Below are 14488 nucleotides of genomic sequence, written 5' to 3'. Positions count from 1 at the left end.
CCTCTTTTAAACATAGATATGAATAATTTTGCGGATTCGATTGCTTCTTCTTCATCCGATGATGATAGCTCTGATGAAGATGACTTGGTGTTGCACACGTTGTTGTCTGCGGCACCCAATAGGTGCAATAAAGAGGCGAAAGTTCAAATACCGAGAAGAGGCATAGAATTTCGATAGTTCGGGATCGTATGGCGGCACACGAGCTTTTGGTACGTGATTACTTTGCCCCTGACAGTTTGTATGACCTATCAAAATTTGAAGACCGATTTCGTATTAGTAGAAATTTATTTTACGTATTGCTAGATATTTGGAAAACAATTATGAGTTTTTCCAATTGAGATGAGATGCAAGAGGTAAACGTGGTTTTAGTACCCTATAAAAATACACAGCAGCCCTTAGACAATTGGGATACGGCATCGCAGCAGATGCTTCAGATGAGTATCTGAAAATGTCTGAGAGGACTGGGCGAGAATGTGCTTATCTTTTTTATGAGTATGTCATAGAGCTTTATGGTGACATATATTTGCGACATCCAACTAGAAATGATATCGAACAGTTGTATGCCGCACATGAAGCTAAACATGGCTTACCAGGAATGCTTGGCAGCATTGATTGTACATATTGGGAGTGGGCAAATTGTCCCAATGCATGGCGAGGTCAATTCACACGAGGTGATCATGGCGTCCCGACTATTATACTAGAGGCTGTTGCATCACATGACCTATGGATTTGGCATGCATTCTTTGGTATGGCGGGGTCAAACAACGACCTGAATGTGCTTGGAGCCTCTCCGATATTTAATGATATTTTGCAGGGTAAAGCACCAAACATGTCGTTCGTTGTGAATGAACATCAATATAATTACGGGTATTACCTTGGTGATGGGATATATCCCGAGTACGCTACGTTTGTCAAGTCGTACTCATTTCCGGCCGATGAAAAATGAAAATTGTTCAAGTTGGCACAAGAATCGGCAAGGAAGGATGTGGAACGGGCGTTTGGGGTCCTCAAACAAAAGTGACACATTATCAAACATCCGGCACGGTCATGGGATAGGGCGAAATTGACGAATGTGTTGACTGCTTGTGTTATTTTACATAACATGATAATTGAAGAAGAGGGTAGGGCTATTTGTATGTATAATCCGGAAGATATTATTAATCCACCTGCAATAATACAATTCGGCAGCCATGCATACTTCACACGACTTTTGGAAATACAAAACAACGAAACATATCATAATTTACGTTATGATTTGACTGAGCATATATGGCAAAGGCAATTCCAGCAACACGGTGGCAATGACGACGACGGGGATGACGATGAGGATGACGATGAGGAGGACGACGAGTAATATTGTCTATGTTTTTTTTAGTAATTTAGGTTTTAAATGATTATGTTTTTTTTAAGTAATGTAGATTTTAAATTTCTGCTTTTAAAATTAATGTAAAATGTTTTTAATTAATATTTATGTTTTTATTTTTGTTTAATAATTATTTTTTAAATTGTTCTAATGTAAAAAAAAATAAAAAAAAAATAAAAAATAATGTGGAGTGGTGACCATTTCCAATAGTTAGTGGGTTGGTGGTGGAGGTGATGTGACGCTGATGTGGCGTCACTTTTTGAGTAGGCTGGGTGTGACCATACCCCTTAGCCTAAGGCGTTGAGCATATTCACGTGCATAGACTATAGTCCAATTGTACTAAAAAACATTTTTTAACAAGTTGTCGTTCCAAAAACTGATAAAACTGTATATTTCTTGGCCATTCTGTATTTTAAGTAGGAATTGCAAAAGTTCATAACCCCTCACATGAACTAAGCGTGTATATTTTATACCATTTAAGAAGACCGCTTATTGTTCAAATATTCACATGGTCACCCTGATTGAGGCATAAGTATGCACAAATAGTTTCGCATCCTTTCTTCAAGATAGATCTACCTAATTATTTTTTGTTACAAAAGAATATCATATTTTGGAATCTAATATTAATTATTAAGAGAAACTCGATGTTGGATTTGCATATCATTTCGATTCTCTTTTTCTTCTCTATCAATCTTTATTTCTTTTCAAATCAAATCAAGTAACCAAAGAAAGTATCCATAAAAATTTTCATTTCACTACTAGAAAAAAGACAATTAATGACAGACAAATTACGACGTATAAAATTTAAGTCATAAAAGTCTATCATCTCTATGGGTTTACGACATACATGACCATTCCTGGAATCCTCATAAAACCCAGTCTTGTTTTATGAAAATGAACTCAAAATTTAATTCATAAAATTATGTCTTGTAGAAAAATATTTGTCTAAATTGAGAAAAATAAAAAAACAAATTCCTTACTGTTTCTAAATGTCTGTCTTCCTTGTTGTAATTGTCATCTCTTATTACTTTTCCCTATTTTGTTTTAAATATCTCTTCTCTCGCCTATTACAATAAACATCCCGTCCCTTTCGCTGTCGAGATCCATTGATCGATCAAGCTAGCAAGTGCTTCAAGTAGCTCCCTTTGAGACCCAACGATCGAGACTTATAAACACAATGTTAACGTATTCCTCAGGGAAAACGTCAAAAAAGGAGAAGTCAAACTAACGCCAAGCTTGACCTGGTTAGAATCTGGTCGTATCTAGTCTAAGGCCAAGGCTGGGCCTTCGCCAACGCGTAGGCACTGGTGTGGCGGTGAAGAGGCAGAAATGCGCCTCGCACTCTTCTCCCAGAAGAAATACGCCGACAAACGTGGGAACAATCAGAGAGTTCCACTTGCTCATCTGACGACAGCCACGATCATCATAATATCAAAGATTCTCCTCTAGCCAATGAGACATCAAGGCAAAAAGACGTGATGAAGGGTCCTTCAATACGGATCTGCCACATCACGTATCACGAGGGAAGCTCAACAGAATCAGTTAGGAGGCACGCACCTCTCAATCAGGTATAAAAGGACCCTTCTTCCTCATGAAGAGGGGACAAAACTCTTTTTCCTTAGAATTACCCTTTATTCTCTCAGAATTAATTCTAACTTGATCGTCGGAGCTTCGTCCCGGGAATCCCTCCCGGACGTCGAATAGCGATCATCTTTCTCTTTTGTACTGTGATATCAGGAGAAGGAACCAGCTCGAATCTCACCCTCGATCTCAATTCAACCATCTCTGACATATCACAACATTTGGAGCCATTCGGACGTATCTCCATAACGATACATCCACGAAGCACAACCAATGAGCAAAAACAGCAGGCGAAATTCCGGCGACGTCAAGAGCACTGGAAACAAGCCTAGTGCGTCCAATGCAGCCGTTAGACGGATGGCAAGTTCCCATCTAGGAAGAACACGCTTCAAATCGCACACAAGTCTCACAAACACCATCCAACTCTGCAGCTGAAACAGCGGTAACCTACATAGTCAGTCTATGGCGCCCAACAATTAACCCACTTCCACAAGCAGCAATCGTAACCACAACTCCACAGATAGTCGCAACACAACAAACAGAGATACCTGTTTCGCAGCAACAATCGTTTCCCCATACTTCGGGCACCGGAACCTGGATCCCTCACAATATTCAACCGCAGTCACAATATTCATTGATGGTCTACTCATACGCCACCATGGCAGGCTTGCCCCACGTGCAGTTGTTCGTACAACAACCACCGGTCTTCAACCCGTTCGCACAACAGGCTCCAAGTTCAATCCCAGAAGTGTCTCAGTCGCAAAGGTGTGCAGACCTCAATCAACCAGGGATCCAGCTCCTATGGACCTGGCATTAATTTCTTAGTAGTACCTGAATTCAACCCCTTCATGGCGACCGCTCAACCATTCAATCCGTCCACGCAACACTACACAGGAGCAAATCCATATATAGTTCACCCGACAGGGCAATACGCATTCCAACAATTTGGATCGCAGCCAAACTTACAGCAATATCAATCGTACATCTCGCCGACGGCCATGCACAACCAGATGTACGCGAGCCCCTACCAGGCGCAACACCATATGGCCTATGGAGGTATGTCGTACCCGTACATGGACAACCCCATGCGAAGTGAAAGCTCTAATTTCAGCCATGAACTGCTGCAATACGAGATTCCGCACACTGCGATGATACCGAACATGCCAAAATACGATGGTACTACTGATCCAGATGACCACATCGACAACTACGAGTGGATCTCAAGATGGATCGTCGCTTCACCTGCACCTATTTCCCCTGTACCCTAACAGGAAATGCAGGCAAGTGGTTCAAGTCTCTGAGGCCAGGTAGTATTTCGAATTTCAAGCAGCTGAAATACCTTTTCCTCAACAACTTCATGCAGTTGAGGAAAGGAAAAGGGGACGCCAACTCTGTGATGGCGTGTAAGCAAAGAGAAGGAGAGTCGATTCGTGACTATTACGATCTATTCACGCTAGCTACCTTGAATGTTCCAAGACATGAAGAGTTCCTGGTGACGGTCGCCTTTACCCAAGTCTGCTTCCTGGACCCCTATCTAAGAAGATGCAAGGGACGGTCCCTAGATCCAGGGATGAGCTCAAGTTCCGTGTGGAAAAATACCTGAGACAAATCGAAGGGGAAGAGCGAAAGGAGGCTAATCTCAAAGCTGTAGCTAACACATACATCAAACAGGAGGAGGCGGCGTCCCGGCCGAGCTCAGCCCAACAGGAGAGGCAAGACGACAATCAGCAAAAACACAATTTCCACTCTAGACACATGTCGAGGAGGTACTGGCCGTTCAACAAAGATGACAACAGGAATGGTCATGCAGATGTCCATGAAATCAACAAAACTCCATCAAAGGAGAGCAAGGACAAGACAAAGTTCTGTGAATATCACAAGAACAAAACTCATGATACCACTGAATGAACATTATTGAAAAGGGAGATAGATGAGAAACAACTAGTTGGAAATATAATTGACATCGCAAAAGAGCTCAGAGCAAAATTTGATGAGGACAAACACCAACCTAGAAATCAAAAGGATGAGGGAAAGGACCATGATAAGAGGCCAGAGATACTTACCATCACCGGGCCCCGCCCATGCAGCAATCGCCAAAGCCAACACGCAAGCGTGACGGTATACAATCAAAACATGCTTAACATAGCCTTTTCAATGAGTGATCCCAGACCAGAACATTGGGATCCGAACGACCCATTGCACATCATAGGATTCATTAGCCAAAACCGTGTTAAGCTTGTATACATTCATAACAAAAGCAGGGTCAACGTAATCTATGAGCACTGCCTTCAGCGGTTACCAATCGAGTAGAAAAAACACCTCCAGCCACCACAGCAGGGTCTGCTAGTCGGGTTTACTGGTCATGGCATTTGGCCAGCAGGTACAATCATGCTCCCGTTTACATTAGTCATTCATGATGGGACAAAACATGTAACAAGGGTACTCGAGTTCTCGGTTGTTGACTGTCCGGCTGAACACAATATTCTACTGGGACGACCTTCACTTTTTCAGCGACAAGCGATTCCGTCTACTCTCCACGACATTCTCAAATTCAGCACAAGTGACGGGTTGGCGACAGTCGTAGCAACCAGGCCAGATAATGAACGCAGTACCCAACAAGAAACAAAACAAGAAAACAAATTGTGTCGAAGTGAAAGTTTCCAGAAGGTGGAGAATCCACGGCGGAGATCAGCAACGACACAAATGCTGGTCCACGAGTCTAGGAAAAGGAAAAGAGACGTGTTCAGATGACTCACAAAATCTCTTTCATGGAAAGAGGCAAAATCTGATTCAAAGATGGTCCAACCAGAGCACGGAGAAAAAATCGCAAAGCAAGGGAATGCCTACCCGCGGGCAAGGGCATCAGTCTGGCCCGCAATCGATGGCCAAGCCATGTTCAAACAAAGAATGATTCGAGACTCGAACCTGATCTTCGCCAATGTCAAAGATGAACCAAACCCCTTTGGGATGAAGAAGCTAAGCGCTAGGAACAACAAGGACAATGGTGGAGCGTCACTCAATCTAACACACAAGCTTTACTATAGAAGAGAACCAAACAGGGCCTCTGATGAACAAAACGAAACCCTAAATAACCGTACGAAACGCAAGATTGATAGGCACGCATAAAAGTGCGAGTGGCATTCCAACCCGGACAAGGGGAGATGCTTCCCATGGTCGCAGCACACGCTGGGTCAAGAAGAAGGGGAAGTGCGAGCACCTACAGAGCATGAAGGGCAAACTTGAGCTCTTCCACACCAAGACCCGGTAGTGGAAGCTGGAAGGAACCCCAAGCTATCAAGAAACACATGGAGGAGATGATAAAAGGATGCAAAACCATGACGAGGTAGTCACATTGGAGCACTCGACCAAAAATAAAGCGAAGGATGAGAAAAAGGAGTATGGTCAAACTCCGCACAGGATAACCATACTTCAGGTACCGACATGAAGACTGGGCGTGCGCCCTGATACTTAGACATTTAGAGTCTAATCTTTCATGTATTTCCTTTTAAGGAGTTAATATAATTTTCATTTTGAAAGAGATTTCCAGAATTCTGTTTAACTAATTGCAAAAGCACAAAGTAAAGAGGTTGTGCATATTTTCCAAGTAGCAACAACGGCCGATCACCTATGCTACTTGAGCAAAATCTATGCAAGGATGTAACCATAGGTCTTAATGAATCACAATCTTTACCTAAAATTTGCCAATAACATCTCAGAGCTGAGAATGTATAAACCTTAATTGATGGCATAAAAAAGGTCTTCTAAAAAGATTCATAACCTCTCCCCTAAAAATTAGACAGTAAAAGGCCTTGAGGTGACGATCTTGTCCAACATACAGGTAGCTAAACCTCAAAGTATAGTCAAGAACATTGGCCAACATTTTGCGACTTAACATAAAAACCCAATTAAACATACAATTCAGTGATATATACGTCAATAGTAGCGGTTATACGACGTCTGAAACGCACACTAACCGATCAACGCGAACCCTAGAACAAGGGAGTGTGCAGAAAACAATTACAGTAGAAATTTCGAATAACCCTAGCCTAAAGATATCACAGGTCAATTCAAAATACAAGAAACAAAAAGCACTTCCATACCAAGTACAAAGCAAAATACACAGTTCTTGGTCATTAACAACCAGTATCTTTCACTACACATATAATACAGGGGAATGTGGATACATTACAGAATGAACAAAAGGGACAAACAAAAATCAGTCCTCAGAGTCCAAGGAAAAGATTCCCGGACCCACCCGGCCTACGACAAAACTGGCAGAATCTTTCATAATCTTGCTTCCCTAGACGAAAGTGTTCTGCAAAATCCGTCTCAGCAAGGGACGAAAGAGCAATATCCACCTCTTCGGCTCTTCTGAAGACACTGCCAGGATCTAGGGCTTCAGGTTCACCAAAAGTTGTGGAACGACTAGCTAACTGTTTCCCTTTTTCAAGCCTAATGGCTTCACATACCTTTTGAACACCTTGAATCCCACTGGAAAAATTTCGTGTTCTCGATAACCTAATCAATTGCTCGGACCACCCCCTTGTCCAACATCCATTGCAAGCTGCCTCGGGCAACAACACCATCAACCTGGGCACATGCCAGTTGACGTTGGCACCTGGCCAACTCACTCGCTAGAACAACCTTCTCTTGAGTGAGAGAACTCACTTGATTTTTGAGTCGCTCTGATTGGCCTTCCTAAGCGGCCACATGATCTTCCAAAGCGTCCTTCTCGCAGGCCACAGTGCAATTTTGCTCGGATAGTACTTGTCGTTCTGCCTCTAAATCACAGAGTTCCTCCCTTAAGCCGGCAACGACATCTGGCAAAGTTTTTAACTATGCTTCATTTATGCCAGAGCGGCAAACCCGGTCAGCAGCTAAAACCATAAGGGCAGAAGCTTGAGCAACGGCATATCGAAGGTCACCGGCCATACGAGCGCTCGATTGGGCTGTGAGCAACTTCATTGTGGCCGGTGGATGATCACAACTACTCCACTCCTGGGCGGCGATGTCTTCCGACAGTAAGGAATCCTTAGTAACTGCCCAGCCTGGAGCATAAGCCTCGGAAGCCAAGGGGTGAGACGCAGTTCTCACTTCGTCAACCATGGAAGGCTTGTCCGATGGGGAAGGATCTCCTGACACGCCCAGTGCACCTTCAAGCACATAACTGGAACCAGGATCAACTAAGAGCGAGCCAATAAATGGCGAAGGTGATGCCTTTAAAGAACTAGGCACCACCACTATCTCTTTCTGCCCAGGCGTAGAAAGCTTATCGCCAAGAACATCCCCAATACCACCAAGAAGCTTGGGCACGGACACCGTGTTGCACATCTTACGATGACGGAGGCCCACGTCATTGGATTCAGTCTCTTCGTCCGACAACAACACCATGTGCAAACTTTGTTTTTTTTTCGGATAGGGGTAGTACCTTTTCCTTCTTGCACCACCACAGGAATATCATTAGAAGAAGAAGCCGGAAAACAAACTGGGGAAATGACCCTAACAACCGGTTGGGAAGGCGAGGCAGGTCCGCTAGAACGATCATTTCCCCCTTCTGCTGAGAGGAATCCAGCGAGTTCCCGCATACGTTTTTCAGATATGGGAGGGGGAAGAGCCTCCACAAGATCAACCTCCCCGTGGCAAAGCTTACCCCGATAGTGACCACGCATGGCCATCTCCAAGGAAATCTCGGCTTCAGAACCTGCGAACACAAACACCAAGTGTGAGAACTTACAAGCCAATAAGATACCATGTTCTTATTTTTTTTAAAAAGGGAGTGGGAGAAGGAGATGAGCGAATACCGCATCTCACGATGAATAATTGCGCAATCTTCCTACGTTCCCTCCAGGTGGCACTCATACCAGCTGCGGAAATGATGAAATCTTCCCAGTTCTCCCCGATGACAGTAATGTTTCCCAACCGTTTGCCAAGAGTTAAGTTATCCCCGAATAGCTTGGGAAGCCGGTCGGGAAAGTCTCGGGTTTTATGAAACCCATGGCCCACAAGGTTTCGGTTGACCTATAGCCATTGCCTCTGCCAATTTTTCTTCGGAGTATCTTGTTCAGAGATCAACTGACGAATGCCCTGCCTTTTCGCTAGCGTGTGGGCGCCGGAGTTCGTAGACGAACAGAAGAAGTAACTGATTACCCAAAAATTGGGTATACAACCCAGAGATCGACATATCAGTTCAAAATCTACGATCTTAATGACAACACTTAGGGTTAATTCGTCAACGGAAAAGCCGTAGTGATGCACGATCATATCAAAAAAGTCGGATGTTGGCAGGCATAACCCCGCTTCAAATAGAGGAACAGGAACCCCTAGTTTCCATCGAGGACAGTCATAGATTGATGATCCCTTCACCAGAATAATCACACCATGCTCCGGTAAGAAACCGAATCGTTCTTGCAGAAGTTGGAATTCCTCTACGGTAGGGACTCTGCCACAACAATCCATTGACAAGAATGGATGAATGATCGAAAAGAAAAATTCGCAAAATGCCTGAGTCGATACAACGTAAGCAAGGAAAGGAGGAAAAGATGAAAGGTCTTGGGTAAAAGGGGGGATTTTAAAGGAAAAACTGGCATCACGAACCGTCTCGTGATGGATCTGACACACATTGACAACGCTATCTAAAGTCTATCGAATGCTAGAGACAATCTCAGACATACATGTGTTGTAATATAGGCTCGAAAGACGATGCTACCAAGCCAACGCGTATGCCTACAAGCCTAAGGGACTTGTTAACGTATCCCTGAGGGAAAACGTCAAAAAAAGGAGAAGTCAAACTAACGCCAAGCTTGGCCTGGTTAGAATCTAGTCGTATCCAGCCTAAGGTCAAGGTCGGGCCTTCGCCAACGCGGAGTCACTTGTGTGGCGGTTAAGGGGCAGAACTGCGCCTTGCGCTCTTCTCCTAGAAGAAATACCCCCACAAACGTAGGACCAATCAGAGAGTTCCACTTGCCCATCTGACGACATCCATCATCATAATATCGAAGATTCTCCTCTAGCCAATGAGACGTCGAGGCAAAAAGACGTGATGAAGGATCCTTCAATACGGATCCACCACGTCACGTCTCATGAGGGAAGGCTCAACAGAATCAGTTAGGAGGCACGCGCCTCTCAATCAGGTATAAAAGGACCCTTCTTCCTCATGAGTAGGGGACGAAACTCTTTTTCCTCAAAATTACCCTTTCTTCTCTCAGAATCAATTCTAACTTGATCGTCGGAGCTTCGTCTCGGGAATCCCTCTCGGACGTCGACTAACGATCATATTTCTCTTTTGTACTGTAATATCAGGAGAAGGAACCAGCTCGACTCCCACCCTTGATCTCAATTCAACCATCTCTGATATATCACAACACACAATAACCCTAACCGGCCGCCTAATACATTTTCAGGTCTTGAAGGCGGTTTCTATAAGGTTAATTGATTTTACGATTTGTTTTTCTACATCTTTTTTGATTTCCCTCCCTTATTTGTGTCCTCCTCTATCACCACTAATTGATTCCCTGATCTTACCTGGTGAATGGCGACCATCGACATTCCTTGGCATCCATTGGCCCCAAACTGTCCCCTACAGTGCTCGTGAAGCCTAGTGCTGGTCAAAATCGCATTTAGGTTGTAGAGTGTAGTGGTAAGACGTATTTCATCTATATTTTATTTTATGTTCATCAACTATTACATTTGCATCCTAGACCAATTTTCAGAGTTTTTCTTTTGCCTACTTGATAAGTCGAACACTAAGTGTTCGATGAATTTCCTTTAGTGAGAACCAACAATTTATATGTTGCATTCAACTTGAAACTCCTCTAGATCATTCATTTAGAGTGAGGTTAAGATTTTGGAAAGGTTGCCATTGTTGAATTGGTTAAAATTTTATTTTTTGGGGCTGTGGTTCATTGGTTAGTAAGTTGATGAAGATGAGTGGTTTAACCTTAAATGGAAGTCAATTTATACGTTAAATACCTCAATTTCTCTCCTAATTGGGTTAATCTTACTGTCTGTGTAACACCCCGAATTCAGAAGACCTAGAAAAGAAAGGAAAACCTCAAGTCAAGAAGTCTACTCGCCGAGTCCAGAGGGATGACTCGACGAGTAGGAGTGAGTTTTTGTGGCGCGGGTTAAGTGACCTACTCGGCGAATAGGAAGACCAACTCGGCGAGTTGGTCTGGTTTTGGGAAACCCTAAATTCGGGCTTTTGTCCCCTATTTAAGCATCTTATTCTCCATCTTTCAGCCCCATTCTCAGCCCCCACTGTCCAAACCCTAATCCACGAAACCCTAGTGACTCCCATGAGCTAGTGAGGCATTTATGAGTGTTATTGAGTGCTTGGAAGCTTGAAGAAGAAGGAGAAGTGTTGGAACCTGAAAGTGAACCTCTAGCAATCCTGACTCCTTATTCCCAAGTGTGTGAATTCCGAAATGAAGAGTGGTCCGGAACCTGTCCGGACCAAGTAAGAAGGAAAGAAGAATGAAGGCATTCCGGAGCTGATCCTCATGTTCGGAATGCATGCTGATCCGGAACTAACCTTCATGTCCGGAATGATACTTGTCCGGAATGAAGTCATTTTGCCTTTTGTGCCTTTATTACTTTTGTCTTGTATTTGATGTAACGTTTCATAGGACTTAGTCTAAAGTTGTATTTGGACAATCAGAATGTCAGACTTATGTCTTTTGTCCGGTCTTATGTAACCACTTGGGTTAATTCACTGTAACATTCTCTCCTATTTATAGGAGCATTTAATACAAGTCAACAACGGATCTTTTACTCACTTTTTAGCATTTACTCTAAGCATATTCAAAAAATTCTTCTCGTTCTTCATTTATTAGCTTTACCTTGATCATTTACTATTACTCTTCATTTAATGGCTTGATTGTTTGTTGAACATTTTATCTAAGACTTGACTGGTCTTTGCAGCCTTGACTTGAATATCTTTTAGTAAGCAGACATTGATCTTAAGCATTCATTCAAGGTTTGAGTTTTCAAACCTTGTCCCTGAGCATCGATCTTGTTCTCACAATTGGTATCAGAGCTTGAGTGGTTGTCCTTTGAATCCATAAAGATCAGATTATAGTTGGTTTGAAATTACCTTGGTGTTTCTACCATTTCTGTGTCAAGGATAAAAGTTCTTCTATATACCACTTTAGCTTGAAGATATCTTAACTTCAATGGCTGCTTCTAATTCTCAACAAATGATTTCAATGCAAATCGCAAATAGTGTGGGTGGCCCTACACGTGCCCCATTACTAGTTGTGGAAGAATATGATCACTGGAAAGTTAGAATGGAAAGATTTCTAATTGCCAAAGATAAAGGTGAAGAAATATAGAGATCCGTCACTGAAGGTCCACATGTTCCTGTAAGAACAATTGTAAGAGATGCAGTTGCTCAGCTCATGAGAGAAGATGAAACTCGTCCTGCTCCTCTGACTTCAAATGATGTTGAAAAGCTTCATGGTGATCAAGTTGCTTTCTCTGAAATGGTGTTTGGTGTTCCTCCCTCACTTTTCGAGCATATCAAGCTATGCAAATCTGCCAAAGAGATACGGGACACTCTTCAGGACCTAATTGAAGGTTCCGAAAACATGAAGGACAAGCGCCTCACCTCAGTTATCAACGACTTCGACACCTTCACTACCACTCCAGGTAAATCTGTGGCCTCCGCTTCCATTCGTTACCTAATTGTTGTCAACAACATGACTGCTCATGGGATTGTTCGAACTCCTTTGGAGTACAATCTCAAGTTTATTAACAGTCTCGGCAAGGGATGGGGAAATGTGAAATCTTGTCTCCAAACCAATGGTTCCTTGAAAAAGTTGAAGCTCTATCAAATTTTTGATGAACTTCAAGGACATGAGTCAAATGTTGCTCAGAACTTAAGGGAACTCTCCGGAGGTCCTCTTGCCCTTGTCAGTTCCTTTGAACCAACCATTCCGAACTCATTTACCTTGGATCCCTTTACACCCATTGTTCCATTGGTTCAAACATCCGCACCTACCTTACCCACACAAACCTTAACGGTTGATGAATTTGAAGCCATGAACTCTGAATTCCGTTTTCAACAGGAGTTCGCCCTACTCTTAATGAAGTACAAACTTCCGTTAAACTCCTCTTACAAACCATACCAAACCGATTCAATGCTCCTCACCATAACAATCCTCAACATCACTCTGCTCCGGAACCTAAACCAACTTCCGAAAATCCTCCAGCATATAAACCAAACATCACTAAACCAAACAATGCTCCAGAACCCCCTCAGAATTCCAAATTGGACAAACCAAAGATTGTGTGTCATAAGTGTGGACATGCAAAGAATTTTGCCAAAGATTGCTTGGCTGATGCTACACAAAAACCAAAAGTCAAGGATTCAGCCTACTATGTCCGAAGAGCACAAGAAATGGCTGAAAGTGAGAAAGCATTTGTTACAACTGTTTCAAGAGATGTTGAAGGATATTGGTCATCCGGAGATGATGATGACATGGTAACTGGAAGAAACATGTGTTTGATGGCAAGACAAATGGTTGAATGTGATGAAGGATACTGGTCTTCTGGGTCCGAAGATGATAATGATGTTACTGAACCTCACCACTGCTACATGGCCACCAACGATCCACCTGGCCGAAGCATCGTTCAGCAGGTAAAATCTATGATCTATGATAATAATTTTGATTTATCTCTTTGTGAATCTTATCTGACCCAAATCCAAACAGATATGAACACAATTTATAAAGCCTATGAGAATGTCATAGAAGCCAGTGAGAAGAAGGATTGTGAACTAAATCGTCTTAGGTTACGTTTTGAGGATAAAAAATTGAAAATCGAGTCTTTAGAGCATGAGCTTGTAATGTCAAACGATGAATGTATCATTTTGAAAGATAAATGTGAAATCACTTATTCTGAACGAAATGTTTTAATTGCTGATAACAAACGTCTCAATGCAAAAATAGATGCTTTGCATAATTCTATTGATATGCTTGAAGAGGACATTCGGATGACTCACAATTTTCGTCATCCATGGTCTAAAACACCCGGTCTCGGAAGCGAGTTTCCGAAACCAGTTGTCAGTCCCTTGAAGGAATTGAAAATTCTGACATTCATGGGAGAGGTTCCGAGTATCAAACATTCGGACACCCCTGTTTCTCCCTTGTCACCACTTCCTGAGACTATAGACCAGTTCGAGTCGCTAATTCCTGAGTTCAAACCAATTGTTGTCACATGTCCTGATTCCACGCCTCTTCTGCCTCTGACAAACCTGGACCTGAATCGGACCACAGATTTTCATCATAATCTTAAAAATTGTGTAGACTATGTTCCGAAAAGTAATCACGTGAACAATTGTGTGATTGAAGAAATTGATTCGGTGACAACTGAACCCACTGCTTCTAAGGTAGTATGGGCATCCTTAGATGATAAAGTTGAAGTCTCAAGTTGTGTGTCCTCTAATTCTTGTGAATCGGATTCCTTAGTCATCTCAAAAACTAGATTGGTTCCCATCACTCCTAAGTTTAAGAATCCATCAGTAGGACAAACCTCAAAATCCTCATC

At 42.8% G+C, this 14488-nt stretch overlaps 1 protein-coding gene across 1 annotated transcript; it reads left to right on the top strand.

The window, feature by feature from the left end:
- The first annotated feature begins 448 nt into the window (after positions 1-448).
- On the top strand, positions 449-946 carry LOC145163921 (uncharacterized). The gene has a single exon (XM_079082659.1). It carries the CDS (start codon positions 449-451, stop codon positions 944-946), a length of 498 nt encoding a protein of 165 aa, XP_078938785.1.
- Positions 947-14488: the final 13542 nt, after the last annotated feature.

The sequence above is a fragment of the Lactuca virosa genome, chromosome 3 (genome assembly GCF_052849685.1).
Source record: "Lactuca virosa cultivar CGN04683 chromosome 3, Lactuca_virosa_CGN04683_v6, whole genome shotgun sequence".
Lineage (NCBI taxonomy): Eukaryota > Viridiplantae > Streptophyta > Magnoliopsida > Asterales > Asteraceae > Lactuca > Lactuca virosa.
The sequence above is the reverse complement of the archived record's forward strand: the minus strand, read 5'-3'. Positions and strand labels throughout refer to the sequence as shown.